The sequence below is a fragment of the Marmota monax genome, unplaced genomic scaffold (assembly GCF_021218885.2).
Source record: "Marmota monax isolate L192 unplaced genomic scaffold, Marmota_monax_Labrador192_F-V1.1 WCK01_AAM20220418_F8-fsc00206, whole genome shotgun sequence".
Classification (NCBI taxonomy): Eukaryota; Metazoa; Chordata; class Mammalia; order Rodentia; family Sciuridae; genus Marmota; species Marmota monax.
The window spans coordinates 161,898-189,027 of NW_026694490.1; the positions used below are offsets into that span (position 1 = coordinate 161,898).

The window sequence follows — 27,130 nt, forward strand, 5'->3', positions numbered from 1 at the left end:
ATACTTTACATTTGTTTTCTTATTCTAATTTCTCCTTTATTTTGTAATACTTACCATTATTTTAAAATTATTCCATTTTGCCTTAGTAGTGAAACTTTGTTATTTTTATAGTATTTAGACTTCAGATTATAGTGTGCATTTCTGCCTTATCATATTCTAATGTAATTAGTTCTTTTATATTTCCTTGCATAACACATGCTTTCCAGATTTATAATGTCCTGATTTATTATTGTGCATTTTAATTATTTTTACCTATATATTTAAATTCTTCCAAGAAATTTATCTAGATTATTCAGTTGGTGCTCATTTAGATTTTCCTATATATTTACTAGTGTCATTATTCTTTATTCTTTCTTACATTTACCTGCTTCTATCTAGAATCATACTTCATTGATTTAAGGATGTTACAGAAAGCTTGGTCCTTGTCCCCAGTGCCAATCCAGTAATTAGGACACAGTTTTGAAGAACAAGAAAAAAGAAGTTTTATTGTTTTTCTAGTGGAGAAGCCCAGGGGATTCTTGTCCCAAAAGTTGTGGTTCTCTGTATCAGGGAGAGCGCAGGACTTTTAAAAGAGGATTCAAAGATTACATTCCACATGTTCTGTCCACAGTTGTAATGACTTGTTAATCTGGGAGACAGTCATTTAAGAGATCTTCTGGTAACATTTTCAAAGTCTGAATAACTTTGTTCCTGTGGTGGATGTGTGCTCAAGGACAGATAACTCTGCCTAGGATGGAGAAGAAAGATAATCCTGTTTCTCCAGATTTTAGGAGGGGAAGAGATTAGGGTGGAACAGGGAGAGAGGAAGAGAAAGAAACATGTCTGTTTCTAAAAATCAATTGCAGTGACAGAGAAGCAAGGGTTATATTCAAAGCATAAAGTGTACCACTGTCACAAGGGTATCTCTTTAGTTTTGAATTGGGGACAAATTTGCCTAGGTTTGTTTGCATTAAAATGTCTAACTTATGTTTTTGAAAGACAAGTTTTTGTAGACATAAAATTCTAACTGTGCAGTTATTTTACTTGAGCACTATGGATCTATACTTTCATTTTCTTCAAGGTACCATTATTTCTGTTTTAAAATTAGGTGTTAGTCTTTCTCTCTCTGTTTCTTCAATTATTTCCTCTTTTGGGGTTTCAACAGCTTTACTATGATGATCCTAGTTTAGGTTTTCCTCATACCCAATATGCTTGACAATATGTATTGCTTTGTGCATCTGTAACTCGACATCTTTTGATTCTTGTTAAATTTTTCTCAAATACTCTCTTTTTAAATATTTATTTTTAATTATAGGTGGATACAATACCTTTATTTTGTTTTTTTGTGGTGTTGAGGATCCAACCCAGTGCCTCACATGTGCCAGACTAGTGCTCTACTGAAGGACCCCAAGGCCCCAGGCCCAACATTAGGAAAACTAACCCCTGTGCCCTGAAGCTGCAAGATGTTCCCTCACCCAACCCCCATGTCAAAACCCCTCCAGCAGCATGTAGCACCTCAGGTGTTGCACAATGTTACCACAAGATGTTCCATGTAGATAACCCTAACGGGCCCCCTATCACAAGATGTTCCTTTTAGACAGTCCTACTGGTTAAACTTGAGAACTAGGTTTAAAAACAGGAACTGAAAGGACAGAATGCAATTTTATGGTTTTTCTGAGAACAAAAAGTTGAAAAACAAGTTTACCCCCCTAGGTGACTCAACTGCTGAATTCAGAGGGACCAATAGGAAGGCTGTTGCTGTGCTAAGCTAAGACCTAACCCACCTGTTCCATATAAAAGATCTATACCCCAAAGCCCGGTGTGCCAGCTCATCGAAGCTCCGGCTGAGGTTTTGCTGTGCACCCGCAGGCGCCTGTGTGAGAATAAACGCCTCCTGCTTTTTGCAGCCAGTGTCTCGTGTGGTTCATTCCGGGTTTGGGATCTGTGGATATTTCATTGTGGAGGTTCCACCGAGATCCAAGATCCCGGTTCCAGTTCCGATCCCGGTCCCTATCCGGAGGACACCCGACATCACTGGGAGGTAAGCTGGCCAGCTCAAACTGACTGTCTTGTTGTCCTGTTGGTTATCTGTTCTTTGTTCCGCGCAGCATCTGTAAGACTATATAATCCTAGGCATAGTCATTTAGTATTCTGAGTATTCTGAGGCAGTTCTGTCATTTAGTATTCTGAGGCAGCTTGAGAAGAAGTTGACGAACTCGGACTTCTCCCCTGCCACCCTGGGAGACGTCCCAGGGATCAGAAGGGTCCATTTCTTTGGGGCCCCCGGTGTTTCCGAGGGTTACACCATTTTTGTAGGCGACAAAGAAGTACAAACTTCTCCCAGGCCATCTGATTTGTTCGGTTTCCACCGAAGCCGCGCAGCGATCTCACTGTTTGGTTTCGTTTTTGTGTCATTGTGTCTGTCTCTCTATTTCCTCTCTGAGAATAACATGGGACAATCACTAACAACCCCTTTGAGCCTAACTCTAGATCATTGGCAAGACGTTCAAGATCGGGCAGACAACCTGTCCGTGACAGTCAAAAAGAAAAAATGGGTAACACTCTGTACCACGGAGTGGCCAATATTGGCCCACCCTCGAAGTTAAATGGCCCCCAGGAGAGTCCCTCCATCTCTCTCTCTAATTTGCAAAGTCAGAGATTGTCTTTCAGCCGGGGCCGCATGGCCATCCAGATCATGGCTTTTAACCTTTCAGGACCTCTGCGAATCCCCTCCTGCATGGGTGGGATCCACGCAGTCCGCCGGGAGGATTCCACCCGGCGGTATGGCGGATCTGTCCCGTCCCTGTTCCTCCCGGCCCCTCCACCCCAGGAAGCGAACGGGTCTTCCTGGAGTCGGGCTGCTTGGAAATGCAGCCCAAGGCGGATGATAAATTCTATCTAAGGCTGAATACTGAGACTAGGGAAGCAATGTTTTCTTCCCCCCCCATAACCGGCTTGAGTGCAAATAGAGATGCCTGCTGGGGATTTAACAACTTTGACATCTCGCTTTGACTTTTCTCAAAGCCCTGTCCTCATTATTAAATTAATGTTAATTAACTTTAAAGATGGGAACCAAATTTTCAGTCACAAATTTTGACACTCTCAAGGGGACTTTTAAGGAGTTCCCACTCTGCTTTCTTGGGGAAGCCTAGCACTCGAAACAACTGCAAGCAGAGGATGGACTTTTTGGGAGCTGGCTACTAACAAGTTAAAAAAAAAAAAAATACCTAAACTAGAGGAACTGATCCTGTGGGTAAAAGATAGGATTAAGGGACTCCCAGCAGCTGCCAGAGCCATTTAGCTCTGGGGAGTTCCCTGGGTCCTTATCTACATCTTAAGGATCTGTTTACTTAACCTCTGTTTACTTAAAAGAAGAGACACTGAATGCAGTAAAGCCAGTCACACTGAGACCCTTGATTTTACACCTATAGTTGCCCCTACGTGAAAACATCTGGTCCACTCATAAAAAAGTCTATGGTGCCACTGATAAAAGTCATAATTAAATGAAAGTTCAAAACCTGGAGAGATATTTTCTTATCTGGTTGTCTAATTGTTTCTTAGAGATAATCTAGGTTAAATGTGTGTCTAAAAAAAATAATAATAATAATTATAATTTTTTATTGTAACAATCTGGTATCTAAATGGGTTTCTAAAACATTGCACTATCTTGCAGTTAAAAGTTGGGTTTAAACAATTGTTTAGTTTGATTTCAGATAGTTCATGCTAGAAAACTTAAATACTTGGAATAAAAAATTTTAAAAGTTTCAATTTTGAACTGGGTAGCCTAAAAAAAAAAAAATTAAAAATAGATCCAAATATCTTTAATTCACGTGATTCAAACGGTTCAATTTAGATTGGGTAAACAGATAAAAGTAAAGATGTCCTCAAAATTAAGCTTATAAGTTTCTCTAGGTGTTCAAAAAGGCCCTAATAAAATGTTAACTCTGCTTAAATTTAAAAGTTTACAAGTATTGTTTCAAAATGTGAACAAAAAAAAATTTATGTAATTATGGTGTTATTAATGTGTTCATATCTTCCAGGTATACAAGTCTGTAAGGTAAAAGCTTCAAAAGAACATTATATCAAGCTGGTGTTCTAAAGTTGTATGGTAATTTTAGGCTTAAAAAAAAAATGTTAAAAATTCGATTATATCATTTGTGTTCTATAACTGAACTTGTTATCAATAAGATATGTACAGTTCCATGTTACTTTCTACTCTAAGATACAATTTATGTATTTTTAAGTTAATAAGAGCCTAATCTGTGTGAAGGTTTAATTGCAAAACACAAAAGTACATTACTACTTTTCTACAAAAAGTTAAAAGCTTTCAGCCTTTAATTCATATTTTAGGTGTGATATTATGTTGTGTTAGCTAATGTTCATGTAAACTTGAACAACAATTTATGTAAACTTTGTAAAATGATCAGCTTCAGAACTATAGTACTTGAGATTTATAAAGAGCCCTGCCTTACTTGAGATAAGGCTCTGTCCCATCTCACTACATGTGAAAATGGCTATAAAAAAAGTAAGCCAGATTTCAGTACAGTTAAAGTTGTGTCCAAAAGTAGGTTTTTGCCAAGATTACTAGGATCTCAAACAGGAAATTATGATGTATAACCTTGCCAGAATTCAAGGTAGCTATTATATAAGCTAAATATGTTTTTACCCTAGTTAGTTTTGTTTTGTAGTTTGCTTATAGATGGTTTAAGGATTGCCTATTAATATTCTAAAGAGGTATTGCTTTAAGAACACAACCTGGGTCAACATAAGATAAAGAGTTATCACCTACAGGATAGAGAGATAGACATTAAAGCCCAGTGCTCTTAATATAAGGCTGTTAACTTATTTGCTGGATGTTTAAGATCAAGTTTTTAAAATTAGTTAAATTAAAAGGGCCAAGAAAACCAATATTTGGCTCTTGCCCTCTGAGTCAGTCTGAATCAGGGAATAGGGGACTTCTCCAAAGGGCTCAGCAACTCTAGGCCACATAACCTCCTGAGCAGGGAGATTAATGAGACCAGTGGAGGACAGAAAGCCAAATGGTGCATTTGCTGTAAAGAGGAGGGTCATTAAAAAAGGGAGACATCCCTGATGCTTCTGAGGGAAGCCATATGGTCAAACAAGGCCTGGACCCATCCTAGCGCAAATGGCACTAGCAGAACTGAAAAACTGCTATGAAGTTCCCGAGGACTCCCAGGATAACTCAGCTGACTGTAAACAATAGGTAGAAACAAAAGTCAGTTTGACTTGCTTCATCTTAAACACTTAGCAAAGACAGTCAAAGCCAAAGCACAGCTGTTCCTGGACATCTTAAATAATAATAATAATTAAATGTAACTTCCATAAATAAATAGACTGGAGGCTACAAGAGAGATTCTTAGACAGAAATGCCTGATAACTGTCAAAGGAACTACTAAAATAGTTTTAGTCTAAGGCTTTTATTTCTAGACAACACAGGTAGACTTGATGTTTGCTAATATGGTTATCCAGCCCTAAGTAGCAGAATTAAAGATTTCTCTATTAGACACAGAGGAAAAACAAAAGGCTCTTTTGGAAGCTCGCAAAAATGTGCCAGGGGACGACGGGCGCCCCACCCAACTCACAAATTTGATTAACGAAGCTTTTCCTTTAACCCGGCCAAACTGGGACTATGCGACTGAAGCAGGTGAGAACCACCTACATCTCTATCGCCAGTTACTCATAGCGGGTCTCCATGGAGCAGGGGGGGTCTCCATGGAGCAGGGCGACAGCCCACCAATTTGGCTCAGGTAAGACAGACTATCCAGGGGTCAGAGGAAACTCCGACAGCCTTCTTAGAGAAATTAAAAGAGGCTTATCGGAGGTTTACTCCCTTTGATCCTGATAATGAGGACCAAAAAAAAAAACATTTAATGGGCCTGCCTTCGTCTCCCAGGTAAGTCAGGCGGTAGCCAATACATTGGAGATTAATTAAAAATTACATTATAGTTATAGACCCCAAAGTTCAGGACAGGTAAAAAAGATAAATAGAACCATTAAGGAGACTTTAACTAAATTGACACTTAAAACTGGCACTAGAGACTGGGTACAACTCCTACCTTTAGTCTTGTATGGGGCCCAAAACACCCCAGGCCCACATGGACTAACCCCATTTAAAATCCTGTACGATGCCCCACCTCCCGCTATTAACTTTTATAAAACTAAAACCTATGCCTCCCTCACCCCATCTATGCAGACTCATTTGCATGCTTTGCAATTGGTCCAGAACGAGGTCTGGAAGCCTCTAGCCGCAGCATACAAAGAGAAACTTAAAACCCCCTTGCTGCCACATCCCTTCAAGGTCGGAGATACCGTCTGGGTACGCAGGCACCAGAGCAGGAACCTCGAACCGCGGTGGAAAGGACCCTACACTATCCTGCTGACCACTCCTACTGCACTCAAAGTGGACGGCATCGCTGCTTAGATCCATGCTTCCCACGTAAAGACTGCACATCCACAGGAGTCCGCAGACACCTCTCCGGATCCAGAATGGAAGTTGCAACGTACCCAAAATCCGCTAAAGATAAGACTCACTCGCTGTTAATTTTTCTTGCTTTGTGCTGTGTCTTCCCCATATCAGTTAACCCCAACCAATCTGTGAGCCAGACATGACAAGTATTATCGGGGACAAAAAATATAATTTAAAAAAAAAAAAAAAAACATCCGCAAAATACCCCCTTTGGGCTTGATGGCCTACCCTAGGGCCTGAAAACTAAGTCGCAGGCACAAAAATGTGGGCAACATAAAAGTTACTATTGTAAGTCTTGGGGATATAAAACTACGGGGGATGCATAGTAGAAGCCAAGCTCATCTTAGGATTTAATTCAAATAAAAAAAAAAAAAAAACAAAACAGGATCCCCCACTTTCTGCCGACTCTTGCAGGAGCCTGAAATGGTACGGGGCAGGGCCATGTACCGCATTTGCCTGCAACCCCTTAAACATTACCTTTACTCAGGCAGGCAAAACATCAAAAAATTGGATAAAAAAAAAAAAAAAAAACAATGGGGCCTAAAAATATATCATAAAACTGCCTATGACCCTGGGGTCCTATTCAAAATTAGATTAATAGTAAATACCAACCCCCAACCAGTATGCTGAGCCGTCAGCTAAAATAATGCTGGAATCCGAGCAGATGGGTCAATGGATATAAAATTATATCCATGATATAAAAAAAAAAGGGGGGAATGAAGGACCCCAAGGCCCCAGGCCCAACATTAGGAAAACTAACCCCTGTGCCCTGAAGCTGCAAGATGTTCCCTCACCCAACCCCCATGTCAAAACCCCTCCAGCAGCATGTAGCACCTCAGGTGTTGCACAATGTTACCACAAGATGTTCCATGTAGATAACCCTAACGGGCCCCCTATCACAAGATGTTCCTTTTAGACAGTCCTACTGGTTAAACTTGAGAACTAGGTTTAAAAACAGGAACTGAAAGGACAGAATGCAATTTTATGGTTTTTCTGAGAACAAAAAGTTGAAAAACAAGTTTACCCCCCTAGGTGACTCAACTGCTGAATTCAGAGGGACCAATAGGAAGGCTGTTGCTGTGCTAAGCTAAGACCTAACCCACCTGTTCCATATAAAAGATCTATACCCCAAAGCCCGGTGTGCCAGCTCATCGAAGCTCCGGCTGAGGTTTTGCTGTGCACCCGCAGGCGCCTGTGTGAGAATAAACGCCTCCTGCTTTTTGCAGCCAGTGTCTCGTGTGGTTCATTCCGGGTTTGGGATCTGTGGATATTTCACTACCACTGAACCACAACCCCAGCCCCTCAAATACTCTCTTTCTGCACTATTCTCTCTCCTTCCTTCTAGGAAACATAAAATGTTTGATTTATTTACTGAATTTCCTTTAATTTGATCCCATATTGCTCTGTTCTTCATCATTTCATCTCTTTATACTTCATTCTGGATATTTTCTTCAGTCCCTTCTTTTGAAATTCCAATTCTCTCTTCAAACATGTTTGTTATGGCATATTGCTAGTCATGTAATTGTTCATTTAAGTTATTGGATTTTTTAGTTCTAATGATTCTGCAGATTGATCATATTTTGCAATTCTTCACTGAATTTTTAAATCTTTTATATTGTTGAAAACTATGTCATTATTTGAATTATCTCAATTTTGTGGTTTTTTTATTGTCATTCTATTTTCATTCATGCCATCTTATCTCATTTTTCACAATTTTCTCAGGAAACTACATATAATTAATTGTAGATTTATTTATTTCAGTCCTAGAATGAATGTGTCTCCCTCCAGAGAAGAAATTTGTTTTTCTGGTAAATCTCCTAAAGTGCAACAAAAAGCCTGAACCCGCTGGACCCGCCCCGCCCTTGCCGCAACCTCCGCCTCTGCTGGCGCCACTGGGAGTTGGGGGGTGGGGTTGGAGGCTGGGGGCTGGGGGTTGGTGGGGGTGGGATACGGATCTTAGCCTGGCAACCAGCCAGCAAGAAATGCAGCGGTCCCTAGAAGCCTGCGTCCCAGGCCCACGTGAGTGGCGCTGCACTAGACCTAGTTTGCAGCGCCTTTGCTTCTGTGGCTACCGGAGCTCAGAGGGCGGGTGGATGGGGCAGTCGCTGAGACTGAAAATTTAAGAAAAACAAAACAACACATAACCCCCTCCAAAAAAAATCTTGACTGCTGAGGAGGTGGAACATTTTTCCTGTAACAGTCTGTGTTGTTTTCTTAAATCCGTTAATGTATTTGTAATTATAATGTACTAATTGTAATAAAAATAGAAGGGAGAGTAAAGTAGAGCAAGCAGATGGGGGAGGGAAGAAGAGCAGGAAATGAAAGGTGTTGGGAAATGAAATTGATCAGTTATGTGCATGTACCAATACAGCATTCTGAATCCCAGTATTATGTCTAATTTTAATACACCAATAAGAATATTTGAAAAAAATCACTTTAATCCCACTGGTGATTGAGATGATTAATCAGGATTTCTATCCCTTGAAGGGCTAGTTTGTTCTCAATTTACGTTTGAGACATAGCTCTTGAAGGTCCCTATTTTAGCCAGAGTGGCTTGCCAGGGTCTTTTCTCTGGGACAGGTCTACCTTCATATTTTATGCTCTTAGTCCCATGACTCTGTGGAAATCTGGCATGAATTCATAACATTTCAGCACCCTACATGCCTCCTTAGGAATCATTAACTGCTGCTAGCAAAAAACAGCCTCAATTCAATTGTTGAGATTAACTTTGAGGTATCTTTGCCCTATTTTTTTCTATTTTTTATTGATGCATTATGATTATGCATTATAGTGGGATTCATTGTTGTATATTTGTACATGCACACAATACAACAGTATAATTTGGTCAGTTTTGTTCCCCAGAACCTCTCCTTTACCTCCGCCATTCCCTCCCCTTGTAAATAAATTTTTATTTTAAATGATTTTCCACACTTTTCTAGATGTTTTTCCTTGGACACTTGTTCCAACTTAGCTAGTCTTTTGTTGCTGGAAGCAAAACTACATTTATTTTTTTTCAAATGCTTAGTTTGGTATAGTCCTTTATTATCTTAGTTTTTATATTCTTCATTGTGTCTTCTAATGTTTAGGAGCCAGAGAACAGGTGTAATAAACCTTCTATGGAATTTTCCAGATGGACATATTGTCTAGCATAGATTTAGTACCACAGATATTTCTTTCTCATTTTATTATATTGCCATTGCTCATTCTCATTTATGCCCCTGTCCTTGACTCTTTGCCTGTTGTTTATGAGACACTCATCTCTTCCAGTCTTCAACCATTCTCTGAGATTTCAGCCACCTGGTTAACAATTGATCCTAGTTACCCAGCTAACAATAGATAATGAATCCTTTTCACACTACTGTCCTCCAGACTTACCAAAATATAAAAACATTGCCCATATATATATATATATATATATATATACACTCGCACGCACACACACACACATATGTATGTGTATTCAGTAGAGAGAAAGTTTTTCAAAAAGATAAATTTGAAAAATGATGATTGTTTCAAGTTATATGAACTTTTAAAATGTTAGCACACAGATGAAGATATAGGCTCATTCACTCACTATTGATTATCACATAAAGAAGTATGATATATAGTTTTAAATGTCATAAAATAGTCTCAATGTAAGGCATGTTTTGGTTTAAGTAATACAGTTACAGAAGTATTGCATGAAAAACTGTGAACATGTGCAGAGAATGTGTATATAATCCTGTGCTTAGTAACATTGCTTATAATAATAAAAACTTGGAAAGATTTGTTAAACTTTGAAATTTTATTAGTTAATTTGATAATAACTTAATATTATTATTATTATTAGGTACTAGAAAAGTGACCCCCGGGGTGCTTAACCACTTAGTCATATCCCCAGCCCTTTTTTTTTGTTGTTGTTGAAACAGGGTATTGCTAAGTTGCTTAGGGACTCCCTAAATTGCTGAGACTGGCTTTGAACTTGTGATCCTCCTGACTCAGCCTCCCAAGCTGCTGGGATTACAGGCATGTACCACTGCACCTGGCTAAAATTTTAACTAAAATAATAATCTACGGGCTGAGTTTGTGGCTCAATGGTAGAGCACTTACCTAGCACGTGTGAAGCACTGGGTTTGATCCCCAGCACTACATAAAAAAATAATAAAACTAAATAAACAAAATAAAGTTATTGTGTCCATCTACAACTAAAAATATTTAAAAAATAATCTAACATATGTTAATATCAGAAATTGTTATTTAGACATTTTAAAAAATATGAAAAAATATATTTTGGATTAATATTTATCCTTTTCTGAGATTCCCAGTTAGTGATAGTCAACCCTCAGTTCTTGCTCTGATAAACAAGTGATCTTAGCTTTAATTTCCACAGTATCTTTAAAGGAAAAGCATATTAATTTAGTAAATGATAAAACTCAATTAAATATTTTTCTCAACATGCAATATATAAAAATATGAAATGAAACAAGTTATAGATATTTTACCATATGATTTCATTTTGAAAATGTATATATGCATAATGTATCCAATAGCATGCAAGAATACAACACTAAATATGTTCACGTATCATCCTCTGTCTCAATTTATTTGTTAAAATGGAGTCATTTTCATGCTTTTGATTCTGTGCATCACCATGATGATGATACCTAAATTGCTGCTGAAGCTTAGTATCATGAAGATTTAATGTTTTGGGAAAGAATACTTGATAGATTGTGCCCTATATTACAAAGCACATGATGTTTGGTTATTTCTTATTTTCTGATGTGGTTTACCTGCTATTGTTATCTATTATATAGATCTTTTAATTAATTAGCAGTTTTTAAATGATCATAGTAAAATTCTACCTTGTTTTTTTATGTATTAGCTGAAATGTTCTTAGAAACCCTCATCAACATTTTGTGTATCTTTATATTAACTTTTATAGGAAAGAGAATAAATATTTGATTCTTCTCCTCTGTTTTCAAATTTTCATAAGAATAAGTTGTTTTTTTGTATTCTACAGATGTCTCCACTAAGGTTCTTTTTTTGTTATTGTTTTGGGATATCCTTATATATTCCTAGCTTTGCAGTGTATTGATGGGTTTTTAACCCCTGTAACAGGATTCTGAGCCTAAGAATGATAAAATTTGCCTTGTGCTTTTAAAAAATCATTCTGCCTGATTTGTGGAATATAGATGGTAAGAGAGCAGGTGTTAAATTAAGAGTACCATTTAGAAAGCTGTCTAATCTAGGAGATAGATGTTGGTGGTGGTAGCAATGGAGGAGGTGAGAAGTGGCTAGACTCTGGGTATATTCTGAAGGTAGAACTAAGAGAATTTCCTAATCAGTTGGAGATAGAGTTTGAGAGAAAGAGTGCTCCAGGCCACATCCACATTTTTATTTAGAATTTATTTATTTTTATTTGTTCTACTTAACTGTACATGACCACATCCACATTTTTAGTCTGAGCAAGTGGAATGTATAGATCAAATGTTCTACCCACATTTAATTTCACTTCCAGTGCCTTCCCTACACAGGGAAATTCCAAAGGTTGTGAATAACAGGACTTTTTTTTTTTTTTTTTACTGCAGGTCAATGAACTATTACTCATAAGTGTGTCCTGAGACAACAATGAATAATTAATGTATAATATATATAAATTACAAACCTAGAGAACGTTCAATTTAGAGGTCAAAAGGAAGCTGGTTTCTGAAAGTACAATTGTGTTAAACCCTATCTCCAGAAAAACCACTGTTATTACCACTACTGGTACATTGTTTCAGTTGAATGTGACAAAAATAAAATGCCCTTAGTGAATATACCCCTGGGAGACAGAATTGGTGCTATCTTTTTGTAGATAAAAATTGAACTTCTGGATCTTACCACATGGTGAAGTGCATATTTTGGCAGAGAGTGTGCATATCATAAAGTAAATTTCTAGGATGGATACAGTCAGGATACAGTCAAAACACTTTACAGGTATACCTGAAGCTGAAATATCAGATAAAGTAGTCTTTGTAGTTAAATTTTAAAAATAGTAGAGACAAAGAAAATGTTTTATAATAGTAAGAGGTTTCGTCCCCCAGGAAGACATAAGAATCCTATGTGTGTATACACTTGGTATGATTTGGAGAAGGGTCCTCCAAAGGCCGGTGTGTTTTTAAAGGCTTAGTTCCTAGCCAGTGACACTATTGGGAAGTGATGGAACCTTTAAGAGGTGAAGCTTACTGGGAGAAAGTCAGGACTGGGTCATGCCCTTGAAAAGCAGGACCCTGGCTCCTTCCTATTTCTTTCTTTGCTTCCTGGCTGTCATGAGATGGGAAGCTCCTCCTTATGTGCCTGCTCATGATGTACTGTGTCACCATAGACCCAAAGAAACAGGGTCAAGTGATCATGGACTGATACCTCTGAAAGTATGAGCCAAAGTAAAACTTTCTTCCTTAAAATTTGATTTCTCTCAGATATTTTGTTACAGTAATGCAAAGCTGACTAATAGTACACGATTCCATACAACAGAGCCTCAAAGTAAATGAGACAAAAACTGATGGAGCTGAAAGGAGAAAAAAAAATTAAAAAAAAAAAAGAAAGGAACAGGAAATGGGAATAGGAAAGACAGTAGAATGGTTTGACATTATTTTCCATGTTCAATTTCCAATGTAATTCCACATAATGTACAACCAGAAAAATGGGAAGTTGTACTCCATGTATGTATAATTTGTCAAAATACATTCTACTGTCATGTAAAACTAAAAAGAACAACAACAATAAAAAAAAAATAGTTGGGGCATTTAACATCCCATTCTCAGAAATTGATAGAAATTGCTAGACATAAAATCTATAAGGATATAGACAATCTGAATAATATAATTAATATGATAACCAGGTCTACATGAAACATGAGATTATCTATGAGGTTTTAGTCATGTTGTTAGATTACAGAAACATCAGTGAAGGCAAGATTTGGATGCCTTCCTGGTATAGATGTTCATTTCAACCTGTGAATTCTTACACTTCAGTTCTTTATAAGTACTGCTTCACATTTTATGAGGTTTAGCATTAATTTCTTCCTCTTCCAAGATATCTCCCCTGAATGTACCACCAGTGAGAAAAGGGTCTCATGTCTGGACAGACAGAGGAGTTTTTTTGTTTGTTGTTGGTGGTGGGAGGGTTGTATGATTGGTCCTTGGAGCAGGCTGGCATTTTGCTTGCCCTACCACACTGTTAACTGTTAATGTAGTGTATTGTAAGTGGACCATTTATGTGTCTTTAAACTTGTGTTTTTGTTCCCAATTTCAGAAAAAAATGATGAAAGCTCTCTGCAAGAAAAAGATAAAGGTGATAATTCTTTCCAAGGGAATTCTGACAAGGAAAACGTACATTATGAAGATGATGAAAATGAGCTTCCACCATCAAACCTCCAGAAGGATGATGGAAACAGCCAGATGGTGGATGTCCATGAGGACCCTGAAGTAAGACAGTAAGTTACCAGACAACCCGTTTTAAATTTAGCAATCCATAGGACTGTGCAACTCTTTCATTCTCTGTTATCTTGTTCTTCTCTCACTGAAAAAGTGAAGAGTGATAAAAGTAGACTATAGAGCAGTCATAATGATAGGTCATGTAATCAGTGAGTTGAGACTGTGTAGGAGACTTTGTAGCATTTCTATACATTTTAAAATTTCAATCTTGTTTTTCTTTTTGAAAATTGCATTTCTGTACATTTATGGATACTTTCTTCTGTCCATTTCCCCCAGTGACTCCTCTACCTTCCACGTCAACAATGGGAATATAAAATGGGATAAGGAATGCCAAGATAAAATTCCTTCAGAAAAAGAAATGAAAAAGAGCACACAGGATGAAGCTGTGGGGAGAAGGTTCAAGATCACAATGAGTGTCCTGATATTATGTAGGTAAGGTGCAGGAGAGGTAGATCAGAGGGAATTGGGTTGATACCATCTAAAGACAGGTCCAGAAAATGAATTAAAAGGGAAGGCTGTCTAAAGGGAAAGGTGGACTACTGCCAAGAATATGGAACAGATTCCCACTGGATGCCTTGCTTTGGCTCAAGCAGCATGTAGGATTATGAGTCTCTGAAATCTTTGTTAGATGGTCAGGAAGGATATTCAATATGTAAAATCTTCTGGAATCTTATTAATTAAGGTCATTTAGAACAGCTAATTTTTTTATTTCGAAGATCAATTTGCAAAACAGAGAAAGGACAATTAAGAAATCCATGTATTGATCCAAAACAAAAAGAAAGAAAACCAAAAAGTGTATCATGTCAGTTGTCCCCACATTAAAAGTCTTTTGCGGGGAGGTACTAGGGATTGAATCCAGAAGTGCTTTACTACTGAGCTATATCCCCAGTCCTTTTTTTACTTTTTAATTTAAGACAAGTTCTCACTAAGTTGCTTAGGACCTCACTAAGTTCCTGAGGCTGGTCTCTATTTTGTGATCCTCCTACCTCAGCCTCCTGAGCTGCTAGGATTATAAGCATGTGCTACCATGTCTAGCTAGAACTATTTTTTTTTTCGGTACTCAGGGGCACTTAGCCACTGAGCCACATCCCCAGTCCTTTTTATTTATTTATTTATTTATTTTAAAGAGAGAGTGTGAGAGAGAGAGAGAGAGGGAGAAACATAGAATTTTTTATTTTTATTTTTTTAAGTTTTTGGCCGACACAACATCTTTGTTTGTATGTGGTGCTGAGGATCGAATCTGGGCCACACGCATGCCAGGCGAGCGCGCTACCGCTTGAGCCACATCCCCAGCCCCCCTTTTTATTTTTTAAAATAATTTTTAGTTGTTGATAAACCTTTATTTAATTTATGGATTTATATGTTGTGCTGACAATCAAACCCAGTGCCTCACACATGCTTGGCAAGCACTTTACCACTGAGCTACAACCCCAGACCCCTTTTTATTATTTTTTTTATTTTGAGACAGGGTCTCACTATGTTGCTTATAGCCTTGTTAAATTACTAAGGCTGGCTTCAAACCTGTGATCCTCCTGCCACAGCCTCCTGAGCCACTGGGATTACAGGTTTGTGCCACCATGCCTGACCTAGCTAGAACTCTGGAGAAGGTCACAGTAAAATACTTGATCGTGTATGATAACTGCCTTTAATTCCATGTTGTCTTTGTTTCATCCCTTCTTTTTACCTTTAGATTCCTTATGGGATGAAGTATAATAAGACATGGCTAATGAATTCAATCCTGAGCCATTGCTGTGTACCCTTTACACCAATTGATGTAAGAGAAGATGGTGAAGCCAGCTGATGGGCACCGGGGAGGGGAAGAGGTCTGCCTCAGCAGGGACAATTGGCATCTGACATTATTGCTTCTGCCTCCATTCCCTGTAGTTCCACTATATCAAAAATCGGGCCCAATTCTTTGTCCAGGATGCTAGTACTGCCTCTGCATTGAAAGACGTTAACTGCAAAATTTGTGATGAGGAAAATCAAAAGGTATGGGCCGAGATCATTCCTTAGTATTGTTGGGATTGGGGAGGGGAATGGACAGGGGCTGGTTATCTTTGGACCCTGGTGCTTACCCTGCCTCTTCTTCCCATAGATATCTATCTTTGTCAATCCCTGTACTGAACCGAATACCTTGCAGAATAAATTCACTCCAGAAAAAATGGAGAAGCTAATGGTAATATAGACCTAAGGCACATTGTTTGAAAAGTTTCCTGGCCCACATTTCAACCTCCACCCTTTGATGTCCCTGTCACAGCCACCCCCCCACAGCTTCAAAGCCCCTTTCTCCATCTCTGTCTCTGCAGCTGACGATGAACAAACCATATGATGTCTCACAGCAAGCCCTTGATCTCCAGAAGCTCCGCTTTGACCCAGGTATGACTGACAACAGTATTCCTAGGGAAGGTGAGGGCAGAGGGGTCTGCCTGGCAGGGAGACATAGAAATGGAAAATTGGGGAGGGGGTTCTTGCTACTGCTGCTCCACACAGACCCCTCTGAGCTTTCTGATCCCCTTCTCCTGGCTTCCTGAAGACTCGTTTTTTGTTTGTTTGTTTGTTTGTTTGTCTTCCTGAAGACTTGATGGAACATGACATTGACATGATCCTAAACCGAAGACAGTGTATGTTTGCTACCCTGCAGATCATTGAAAGGAATTTCCCTGAGGTGAGATCTTAGGCCCAGGGCTGGTATTTTGGTAGAAGAGTGGAAGGGATGTTGTGAAGGGTAGATTTATATTCCCCACTCTCAATAGTAATCATTACACTAACCATTCCTTCCCAAAAGCTGTTGTCCTTGAACTTGTGTAACAACAAACTATACTGGCTGGATGGCCTGTCTGACATTGTAGAGAAAGCCCCCCAAGTCAAGATACTGAACCTCTCCAAAAATGAGGTGAGAAGACAGCAAGATGAAATTTGGGTTGAGGGTGGCTGGTAGTGCACAGCAGGATGTTGGCAAGAGGCAGAAAAAAGCACCTGCGAGTGGAGGTATCTGGGTGCAGGTTCCCAGGTGACCCTCTCTCCCTGGGTCTCCTTAACCGGTTCCCTCCCCATCTTTCTCAGCTGAGGACCTCCAAGGAGTTGGTCAAGCTGAAAGGGATGAAGCTGGAAGAGCTATGGCTAGAAGGGAACCCTCTGTGCAGTGACTTCCCAGAGCAGTCTGCTTATGTAAGGTAGATAATGCCTGGTAACACCTGTCACCCTTCCTGGGGACCTTTGCCTCTTGGGAGCCTGAGCTCCCCCTGAAGTCCACCTCTGCAGGAGGATGCAACCTTGGCCCTCTGGAAGGACCACAGTCCATACCCTCTCCTCTATCTGTGTCCCTAAGCTGTGCCCACAGGTCTGCTTTTCTTCTTCTCACCTGCTCCCCTTTTTTCAGCTGGACTGGGGTGTGTTTCCCACCCCTCTGCACTGGCCTCCTCCAGCAAGCCCTCCGAAGATGGGGCTGGGCTTCCCTCCCCTGTCCTATGAGTGGCCCTTCTTCTCATGTTCCAAAAAGGTTCCCCTTCCTATCCCAGGCTGACAAGGAGAGATTTCATGCCCCGTGGTGAGGGCCCGGGCCCTGGGTGGCTACCGTCACAACATCTGTTCCTCTAGGCCATTGGTGGAAACTGTTTCCTCCTTGGGGAGAAACTTGGGTTCCCTGAGTCAAGGAGCCAGAGGTAGGCCACTGCCAGCAAGCAGAGGCCTTCCCAAGACAGGAGGGGAAGGCAGAGGGCAAAGGAGGGGCAGGAGGAGGAGGAGGAGGAGGCGGGAGCACAGGCTGCTCAGGGGCACTGCTGCTCCCTCCCCCACTCCACATCCCACATCCAACCTCGTCCCCCAGAGCAGCCCTGGTAGCCCAAGTCAAGATGCTTCCTTGGGCAAGACACTGACTCAGACAGGCACCGGTGCACAGGAACCACCATGAGGGAACCTGGTGCTCATAAGAGGGGGCCACAGACCCTCTGTCACATGCTGAGCTGGTGCCTGATTCTTCACTACTGGTGATGGGAATGACACCTCCCCTGGGGGCAGCTCCTTTTCCCATACCTGGCCCCCTCTGGGCCCACACGGGAGACAGAGGCTGAACCTGCATCCTGTGGGCCCGAGCCCAGCAGGTACATGATTGCATTCCTGCCTGGGGCCGCAGGGCCAGCCAGGGGCAGGTGAAGGAATGGGCTGCAGTAGGGCAGCTGGTTTCTTCTCACTTCCACCTTGACCTCCAGCACCAGGGCAGCATCTTCCCCTTCCCTTTGCTTTGCTTCCTCTATCACCGTCTCTCCCTCCCCTACCTTTATTCCCTTTCTGTGGCCATACCCCTGCCTTCCCCTGCCTGTCTCACTCACCAAACCCCCACCCCACCCAGCATCCTATCCTGGGAGGCGAGAGTATGATCTGGTCTTGGTCTGGCCAGGCCATGCCCCACGGAAGGCTGGACACCCAGCACAGTAGCAGAGCCCTGGTCTCCCACCCCATTCCCTGCTCCCTTCAGAGCCTTCCATGGGGGGACCTGGAAGAAGGTAAGGGAGTCAGGGTGGGCCCTGGAGGAGGGGGGTCAGGCCAGTGTAGATGGGAGGTACCCAGGGGAAAGGAGAGGGAAGAGAGCAAGAGGGAGAGAGTGTGCACAGCCCTTCACTGTCACCTCACTTCATTAGATTTTTCATTTGCACAGTGCTATCCAGGATTGTTTCCCCAATTTGTTATGCCTGGTAAGTACGCACTTCCGGTCTTGTCTCCTTACTCACATACCTGACCTCCCCGCTGGCCCCAGGCCTTGTGGGCCTTGCCTAGATTACGTGTGCACCAGACCCTCATCCTTCTTAAAGGGCATGGATTCTCCATGGCATGGACATTTTCCCTAGGGAGAACACACGTGCACACACCCATACACACCCACTCACAGGGTGCATATACTGGTAGAGATTTCCAAGAGCTCATGATGCAGACACCAAGTGTGATCTCACCCATGGATTTTCCAGGGCCTATTTATACGTGGCCTCTGTCCCTTGTTTCCCCTTGGGCTGGTTTAACTCCTTGCTCATGCAGTGCCACCACCCTGATCTTCACTGTTGACCTCCTCTTCCCTTCTCAAGGATGGCCAGGAGTTACCAGAATCAATTGGAATTGACAATGAAACACCTGAAATAATAAAACCTTGTAAGGTGAGGGGGGATCATCAGTATTTGAGGTGTTGCAAGGGAGGTTTTGTCAATCATGTAGTTTCAAGGTGTCTTCATTTCAGGAAAGCTATAAAGGATGTGATAATCTGAAGAGTCTAGTGTTGCAATTCCTGCTTCAGTAAGTTCTCCTGGGATCTTGAGGACAGGGAGGGCTGGCACAGTTTGGTTTAACTTAGCACAGGTCCGCTCACGGTATTTTGAGGTATCATTTGGGGGCAGGGCCCCCGAGATGGCCTGTCCCCTTTGCTTCTCCACAGATATTACCTTATTTATGACTATGGAGATCGACAGGGTCTCCTTGATGCTTACCATGATGAGGCCTGCTTCTCCCTGACCATTCCCTTCAACCCTGAGGACCCAGACCCGTGAGTATCACAATTCAGACTCTGGCCTGGGGCCATGTAGCTCTCTCCTGGAAATACCTGCACTGGCTAGACCACCACCTTCTGTTCCTCTTTTTCTTTAGGAATAGCTTGGAAGAGTATTTCAAGGATAATAGAAATATAAAGAAGCACAAGGACCCCTGTAAGTCTGTGATAAGAGAAGCTTGGCATGAGAAATATGATGTAAAGGACTCAATGATAAGCCACAAGGGCAACAATTTGCCAGTCCCCATCTTTGCTTTTCTTCCCCATACAGTTCTGCGGATGCAGCTGCTAAAGCACACAAAATGTGACATTGTGAACTGCCTCATTGTATTGCCCAAAACTCAGCATGATTTTAACTCCTATGTGATAGACCTATGTGTCCAGACAGTGAGTACCCATTTCTTTCCTCAGGCAGCCATAGGTAGTAAGTTTCTGAAGTTTCTCGACATAGGTAGTAAATTTCTGAAGGATCATGAAAGACCTAGATTTTTATTCCTCCATTTCAGGACATGATGCTCTGTTTTTCTGTCAATGGGTTGTTCAAGGAAGGTGAGTATCTGTAGATGCCCCTTATCAGAGTGCTCATGACTCCCTTCTCCTTGCTGAGTTCCCTCCCAGTATTCTCTGAGCCCACATCCTTTTCCTTCTTCTCCTTTTTCTTCCTTTCATATTTTCCCCACTGCTACTGGGGATTAGACCAAGAGCATCACACATGCTAAGCAAGTGCTTTACCACTGAGCTATATCCCTAGCCTCTTTCCTTCCTTTCTTTTCCCTTCCTGTATGACTCCCTTTTTGTTCTCCCACCCTATTTTTCTCTCGCAAGTGACTGATCTGATCTACATCCATGTCTGTCTGCCCCGCACAACTCAGGCATTAGGAACACAGGCTGTGGAGTTTGATGGCTCTCATTCCAGGTCCTTAATGTGTTAAATCTGGCCTGATACTTAACACCTCAGTTTCCTCACTTGAATAATTTGGGGGCTAGGGCTGTAACTCCGTGGCAGATCACTTGCCTAGCACTTGTGAGGCACTGGGTTTGATTCTTAGCACCACATAAAAATAAACAAACAAAATCTACAACTTCAAAATTAAAAAAAAAGAAAAATGGGGCTAATAATATTCATCTCTTGGGCAGCTGTGAAAAATGAATCAAGTGAGCTTATGTTTGTCAAGGAACCCATGTTAGGGGGTCTTTTCAGTGGGAGCTGATTCATTTCTACTGTGGCTGCCTCAAACTCTGAAATTCCCTCCTAATTCCCAGTAAAATTTGTTGGAGTTTGGTTTCCTTAAGGGTGCACATGAGTATCAGGCAAGACCCTTACTGGGGAACACTGTATGTAAACATGAATATGCAGGTCTAAGGGGGCATCATTGTTTATTGTCATTGAAGTGGAAGGAAAGTCTCAGGGTTCTGTTCGTGCCTTCACCCGGACCTTCATCTTAACTTCTGGCAGCAATTCCAGGTAAGCACAATGCTGTGGATGGCAGTGGTAACACCATCCAAGCTTCCATTCAGTAGTGCGATTAGTATTGTCTTGGGGTCTTCTCAACACTGGGGAAAGCCAACAGATAGATTCAAGGAGAAGTCTAGAATAGTGGTTAAGAGCATGGAATCTAAAGTCAGAATAGATTCTCATTTATCCTAACACTTATTAATTAGCTGTGTGACCTTTGTCAAATTATAAGACTTTTCTGTAATTAGTTGACTTCCTCTGTAAATGGGGAAGAGTGCCCGCTTTTAAATAAAGGGAGTTAAATCTGTAATGTAATGAAGGTAGTAGACAATCTCTCAAAAGGTAGGTTCTGTAGCATGGGTTAAGGGTACCAGCCAAGAGAGCTAAGAGGTAGGCAGTGTAGGGGTTTGAAAGGAATCTGGTTGCTGAGTAGCAATGGAAATAGAATCACCATTGGGAGTGTGGGGTTGTCCATTTGTCTGATTATTTGAGAATTCACCTTTCCTTTAGTCTGTGCATCGTGAATGATGAGATGATTGTGAGGAATGCCAGCCCCAAAGAGACCCAGAGTGCCTTCTCCATCCCCATGCTTACACCCTCCTCCAACTATGTGCCTGACCTCTACCAGGAGCAGCAGGGAATAGCACAGCCTTTCTCCACCAAGTTTGAGATGCAGAGCCTTGAGCGCTCTCAGAAGTGAGTGCTGAGAGTCTCTGGGGATAGACTTGAGTTGGAAGAAGTGGGAATTTAATAATGGAAATTTTCAACTAATTTGTCAAAATAACACTTGTATATTTTGCTTCCAAAATGGGCTCATGAGAAAATATATATTAATGTTATTGTGATAATGTAAGTAATTTTAAAACGATGCAATGTTTAAATCAGATAGCATGATCTCATATGTATCAAATTCTAAGGAAACCACCAAAAACTTAAAATTAGTATGTTAGGTCAGCACTGTTTCAGGGCACTCAATCAATATACAGAAATCAACCATATCACCATATACTAGCAATGAACAATCAGAAAATAAAATAAATAAAAAATTCCATTTCCAATAGCATCAAAAAGTAACATATTTAGGGGCTGGGGATTATAGCTCAGTTGGTAGAGTGCTTGCCTCACATGTACAAGGCCCTGGGTTCAATTCCCAGTACCACAACAAAGTAACATATTTAGGCTGGGTTTGGGGGCACATGACTATAATCCTAGCAGTTTGGGAGGCTGAGTCAGGAGGATAGTGAGTTTAAGACCAGCCTCAGCAAATTAGTGAGGCCTTGTCTCAAAATAAAAAGGGCTGAGGATGTGTCTCTCAGTGGTTAAGCTTCTCTGGGTTCAAAAAAAGTAAGATATTTAGGAACATATTTATCAAAAAGTATAAAGCATACACTCCAAACTCAATAAAGCATTGTGAAAATGAATTACAGATTTAAATAAATGGATGTACATCCCATGGTCCTGGATTGGAAGACTAAATATTGTTTAGATGGCAGTCACTTTCCAAATTTATATTGCAGATTCATTGTAAATGCAATCTGTATCAAAATTTTAGCTTCCTTCATTGTAGACATTTAGAAATTGATCCTAAAATTCCCAAGAAAATACAGTTAACTTAGAAAAGAAAAAATAATCTTGAAAGAGAAGAACAGAATTGGAGGACTCACTAAAATGTGGCTGTAAACTTATAGTAAACAATTTGTACTGGATAGTATAGGCCTTACAATAGACATGCATATGAATAGAATAAAATAAGAGTTCAAATTTAAAAAAAAAAAAAACAACTTTTATGGTCAGTTGCATTTCAATCAGAGTGTGAAAATAGCCTTTTTAAAAAACTGGTACAGGAACAACTGGATATCCACTTACAGATGAATTTATACTCTACTCTCATGCCATAAAAAAGCAAATTAAAAATGGGTCAAAACCCTAAAAGTTGGGCTGGGGATGTGGCTCAAGTGGTAGCGCCCTCACCTAGCATGTGTTAGGCACTGGGTTCGATTTTCAGCACCACATAAAAATAAAATAAAGATGTTGTGTCCACCTAAAACTGAAAAATAAATATTTTAAAAACCCTAAAAGTTAAATCCAAAACATTAACATTTTTATTTTTTTATAGAGAGAGGAGGGAGAGAGAGAGAGAGAATTTTTTATATTTATTTATTTATTTTAGTTTTCAGCGGACACAACATCTTTGTTTGTATGTGGTGCTGAGGATCGAACACAGGCCGCACGCATGCCAGGCGAGCGCGCTACCGCTTGAGCCACATCCTCAGCCCACATTAACATTTTTAGATGAAAACATAGGAATAAATTTTTGTGACATTGACTTAGACAATGGTATCTGACATATGACAGCAAAAATGCAAGTAAAAAGGAAAAATTTAGTAGAGTTCATCAGAATTTCTAACTTTTTTTGCATTAAAGGACACTATAAAGTGAAAAGGCAATCCAGAAGAAGAGAAAATATTTATATACTTTGTGTCTGATAAAGGACATATCCAGAATCCATAAAAAACTCTTCAACCAGTCGCAGTGGCACACACCTGTAATCCTAGTGGCTTGGGAGGCTGAGGCAGGAAGATCGTAAGTTCAAAGCCAGCCTCAACAACAGTGAGGCACTGAAGCAACTCAGTGAGACCCTGTCTCTAAATAAAATAGAAAATATGGCTGTGGGTGTGGCTCAGTGTTCGAAAGCCTCTGAGTTCAATCACTGGTACCACCGCCAAAAAAACAACAATAAAAAGACATGTAACCCAATTAATATGGCCAAGTAACTAAATAGACATTTTTCAAAAAAAAGACACAAATATACAAAAAGTACTTGGAAAGATACTAAGCATTATTAGTCACCTGGGAAAAGCAAATCAGAAAGAGAGATACCACTTGTTTCACACCACAATGAATGTGATTTTTTAAAATGGAAATAACAAGTGTTGGAAAACATGGATTAATCAGAACCGTCCTACATGGCTAGTGAGAATGGAAAATGGTGCAATCATTGTGGGTTGGCAGTTCCTCACAATGTTAAACAGGAGGTTACCATATAAATGAGCAATTCTACCAAGATATATAAAAACATAGGTTCACATGAAAACTTGTACACAAATGTTCATAGCAACATTATTGATAATAGCCCCCAAATGTAAACAACCAAAGTGTTCATCAGTTTATGAATGGATAAATTAATGTGAGATATACACATACACATCCATATATATGCACATATATGTATATTATTAAGCAATAAAATAGCATAAAATTGTGATACACTCTATAATATGGTGTAGAATAAAATTGTGATACACTCTATAACATGAACCTTGAAAATATTATGCTTAAGCAAAATAGCCAGTTATAAAAGACTACATATATCATTATCAGTCCATTTATGAAAAATCTCCAAATGAACAAATCCATAAGGACACAAAGCAGAATAAGGTTTACCAGGTCTGGGGACAGGTAGAACTGGGGAGTGACTGCTAACAGGTAAGGAGTTGTGTTTGGTTTTGCTAAGATGGTGAAACAGTTTTGGCGTTGGATAATTGTGATGGTTGTACAATCTTGTGAATATACTAGAAAACCACTGAATCATACACCTTAAGATGGCAAATGCTATAATATGTGCCATATACCTGGATTTGGAAGTGACTGGAACATTTTTATTTTTGAATTTCAGTGTCTTATTTTCTTGAGCATCTTTGATATCATTATATGTTAATATCATTTATTCTTCTAAACACTCCTGATTTTCTGCTTTGAATTCTGGTGAGCATGAATGTTAGTCACAGATATTTTAGTTTTCATAAGGTCATTATTCATCATTACAATGGTACTCATTCTGGCTCATGTATCCTAGCATAAGAGTGGCATTAGGAGGTGGCATTTTGTAGCCAGTGTGCATGTTCTGTGATGTCATGGAGATCACCTGTTTTTCAGGTGCCTTGAAGACAAGGAGGAGAACTAACCAGAGTTGGTCAGGTCTTCACTGTGTTCCAAGTGAGGTATGGGAATCAAGGGATGAAAAATGGACTCTGAACCTTTGGAAAAGTGGTGGCCTGGGGATGGGCATGGGGATGGGGATGCAACACAGGGCACCTGGTTCTTCTAAAAGCCTAACTCCTCCATTCCTTCTAGGTCAAGAATCCAGAGGAGACCTTGAATATCATTTTCCTTTTAATCCACATTATTGTGTCTCTCTTACTAACTTACGACCATGCCCATGGCTGAGGTTGACAGTCTTGTTGTTCAAGAAGCCAAAGTTAACTTGTAGGTCAGGTAATACAACCATCCAAAAAGCCAGTTGTTATGATTATTTTTCACCACTGAAGATGGCTGTTTATTATCATAATAAAGAGTGAAATTGCATGTTGCATTTATGTGTCCTGGGTTGCTCTTCCCCTGCCCTAGCCATGAGCCAAGGGAGTCAGGACTGAAAGACCATGTGTACCACCACACACCACCCAGTTCATCCCTGGGAAGCCAGGTACTTTGTGAATAAAGCCTCATGAGAAAGGACACATGCTACTTTAGTAATTCACTTTTGGAGACATTAGGGGCTCTGTGAGATGCTCTTTGAGGAGGCCCACAGAAGCAGGCATATGCACTGGTACAACAGGTGCTTCTCAAGGATGTCTCTTGGCTATTGGGGGCTGCAGAAGGAAAGGATTAAGGGAAGGAAGGAAGAAAGGTAAGTAGGTGAGGGCTTACATATTTTACTTCTCATTCCTAGTCATTTGAGCATTTTCATAGATCATACCATGCTCAACTTTGTGATTTGTGCACAGGTGAATGGGAAATGGGCCTTTCCACAGCTCTCCCTGCACTTCCATCTGTCTTCCCGCCCCTTCCCCTTCCTGATGGTACCCTAGAAGGAGACTCCTGTCAGCACCTGCAGGGAGAGGGAGAGTCTCAAAGAGCTGACAGCAGATGTTCAGTGTCCATGATCTTGAGTGGCTTCAGCCACCTATGGTCACTTCCAAATAACAACATCATTGTGGTCAGTTCTGTGGGACTATCCTAATGACTGACTGACAGAAGTTCCAAATTCCAAGCAAGTGTTGAACAGGCTTTCTGCACGCTACATTCTCCATGCCTCTGGAATGCTTGTACTTCAGAAAACAGTCATAATTTTGGGTGCTGTAACGTGTACCTGTAATCCCAGAGACTAGGAAAACTGAGTCAGGAGGATAGTGAGTTCAAAGCCAGCCTCAGCAACAGTGAGACACTAAGCAACTCAGTGAGACCCTGTCTAAATAAAATACAAAATAGGGCTGGGGATGTGGCTCAGTGGCCCGCGAGTGCCCCTGAATTCGATCCTTGGTACCAAAAAAAAAAGGAAAACAGGCATAATTTTTGAAATTAAAATAATAGCAGTACAAAAATTTTTAAGTTACAATCCTATAAATGACACAGGTTAAGTACCACCAGGTGGCAATAATTGCCTGCATTTCTTGAGTGTTTGGCATAAATAATTTCCTACCACTTGCCACTTCAATTCGTAATGTCTGCTTACATTAGGGAGCCAGATATTGAAGTGTGGATTTCTGAAAAATGGGTACTGAGGCAATAGTTGGCATTACATAAAGAATAATGACAACTGTTCTTCCAAATAGGACCCCAGTGGTCAGAGCCAAGCTCCTGTAACTCACTAAGCCTTGGCCTTCTCACATTGGGAGCAGAGATTACACCACACATTTCTTAGCCTCATAGGGAGCAATAGAGATGGTCTCACATGGAATTGAACAATCGCAGTGTCTGGCTCAACTCAGTCTCTCTCAGCTACCTGGGTTCCCTAGTAGGCAGGAGCCATGGAAACCATGGCATGGCCCTTCAACTTCCTCTACACCATCAGGCTTTCACATCCTCAACCTCCTTCCTTAGCCAGATCAGAAAACATGGTTTCCTTCCACTCACCCACTTGCCTATTCCCATAGCTACCTTTGGGCCCATGCTACCAGGCAAGCAAATGCTAACCCTGAGATGCCCACCATGTGCATTTGTGTGTGTACAAACACACTTCTCTGTATGCAGATTTTCCTATTTCTCCATGTGTTCACAAACATTTGTTATCCCCCTCCCTTTTCTTTTTGTTGTTCTTTTTATTTTTTTGGAGTTGTGGGCACCAGGGATTGAACTCAGGGGCACTAAACCACTGATCCATATCCCTAACCCTATTTTGTGTTTTATTTAGAGACAAGGTCTCTCTGAGTTGCTTAGCTTCTCAC

At 40.6% G+C, this 27,130-nt stretch overlaps 1 protein-coding gene across 10 annotated transcripts; it reads left to right on the top strand.

Moving 5' to 3' along the window:
* The first annotated feature begins 1,358 nt into the window (after positions 1 to 1,358).
* LOC124075630 (nuclear RNA export factor 2) lies at positions 1,359 to 25,278 on the top strand. 10 transcript variants are annotated; one of them, XM_058571224.1, is made up of 22 exons: positions 1,359 to 2,020; positions 6,194 to 8,274; positions 13,739 to 13,919; positions 14,197 to 14,352; positions 15,611 to 15,694; positions 15,805 to 15,909; positions 16,016 to 16,096; positions 16,227 to 16,296; positions 16,497 to 16,585; positions 16,706 to 16,813; positions 16,984 to 17,093; positions 18,575 to 18,611; positions 18,996 to 19,064; positions 19,145 to 19,200; positions 19,340 to 19,447; positions 19,549 to 19,607; positions 19,722 to 19,837; positions 19,957 to 19,999; positions 20,843 to 20,915; positions 21,417 to 21,602; positions 24,843 to 24,907; positions 25,041 to 25,278. In XM_058571224.1, the coding sequence occupies exons 5-21, from the start codon at positions 15,623 to 15,625 to the stop codon at positions 24,868 to 24,870; spliced, it is 1,410 nt and encodes a 469-aa protein (XP_058427207.1). In that variant the 5' UTR covers positions 1,359 to 2,020; positions 6,194 to 8,274; positions 13,739 to 13,919; positions 14,197 to 14,352; positions 15,611 to 15,622; the 3' UTR covers positions 24,871 to 24,907; positions 25,041 to 25,278. The 10 variants fall into 10 exon arrangements, 9 of the variants coding, with proteins under 9 accessions (XP_058427207.1, XP_046275124.1, XP_046275121.1 ...); XM_046419168.2 differs by having other exon boundaries at positions 1,359 to 8,274; XM_046419165.2 differs by lacking the exon at positions 6,194 to 8,274.
* The last annotated feature ends 1,852 nt before the right edge of the window (positions 25,279 to 27,130 follow it).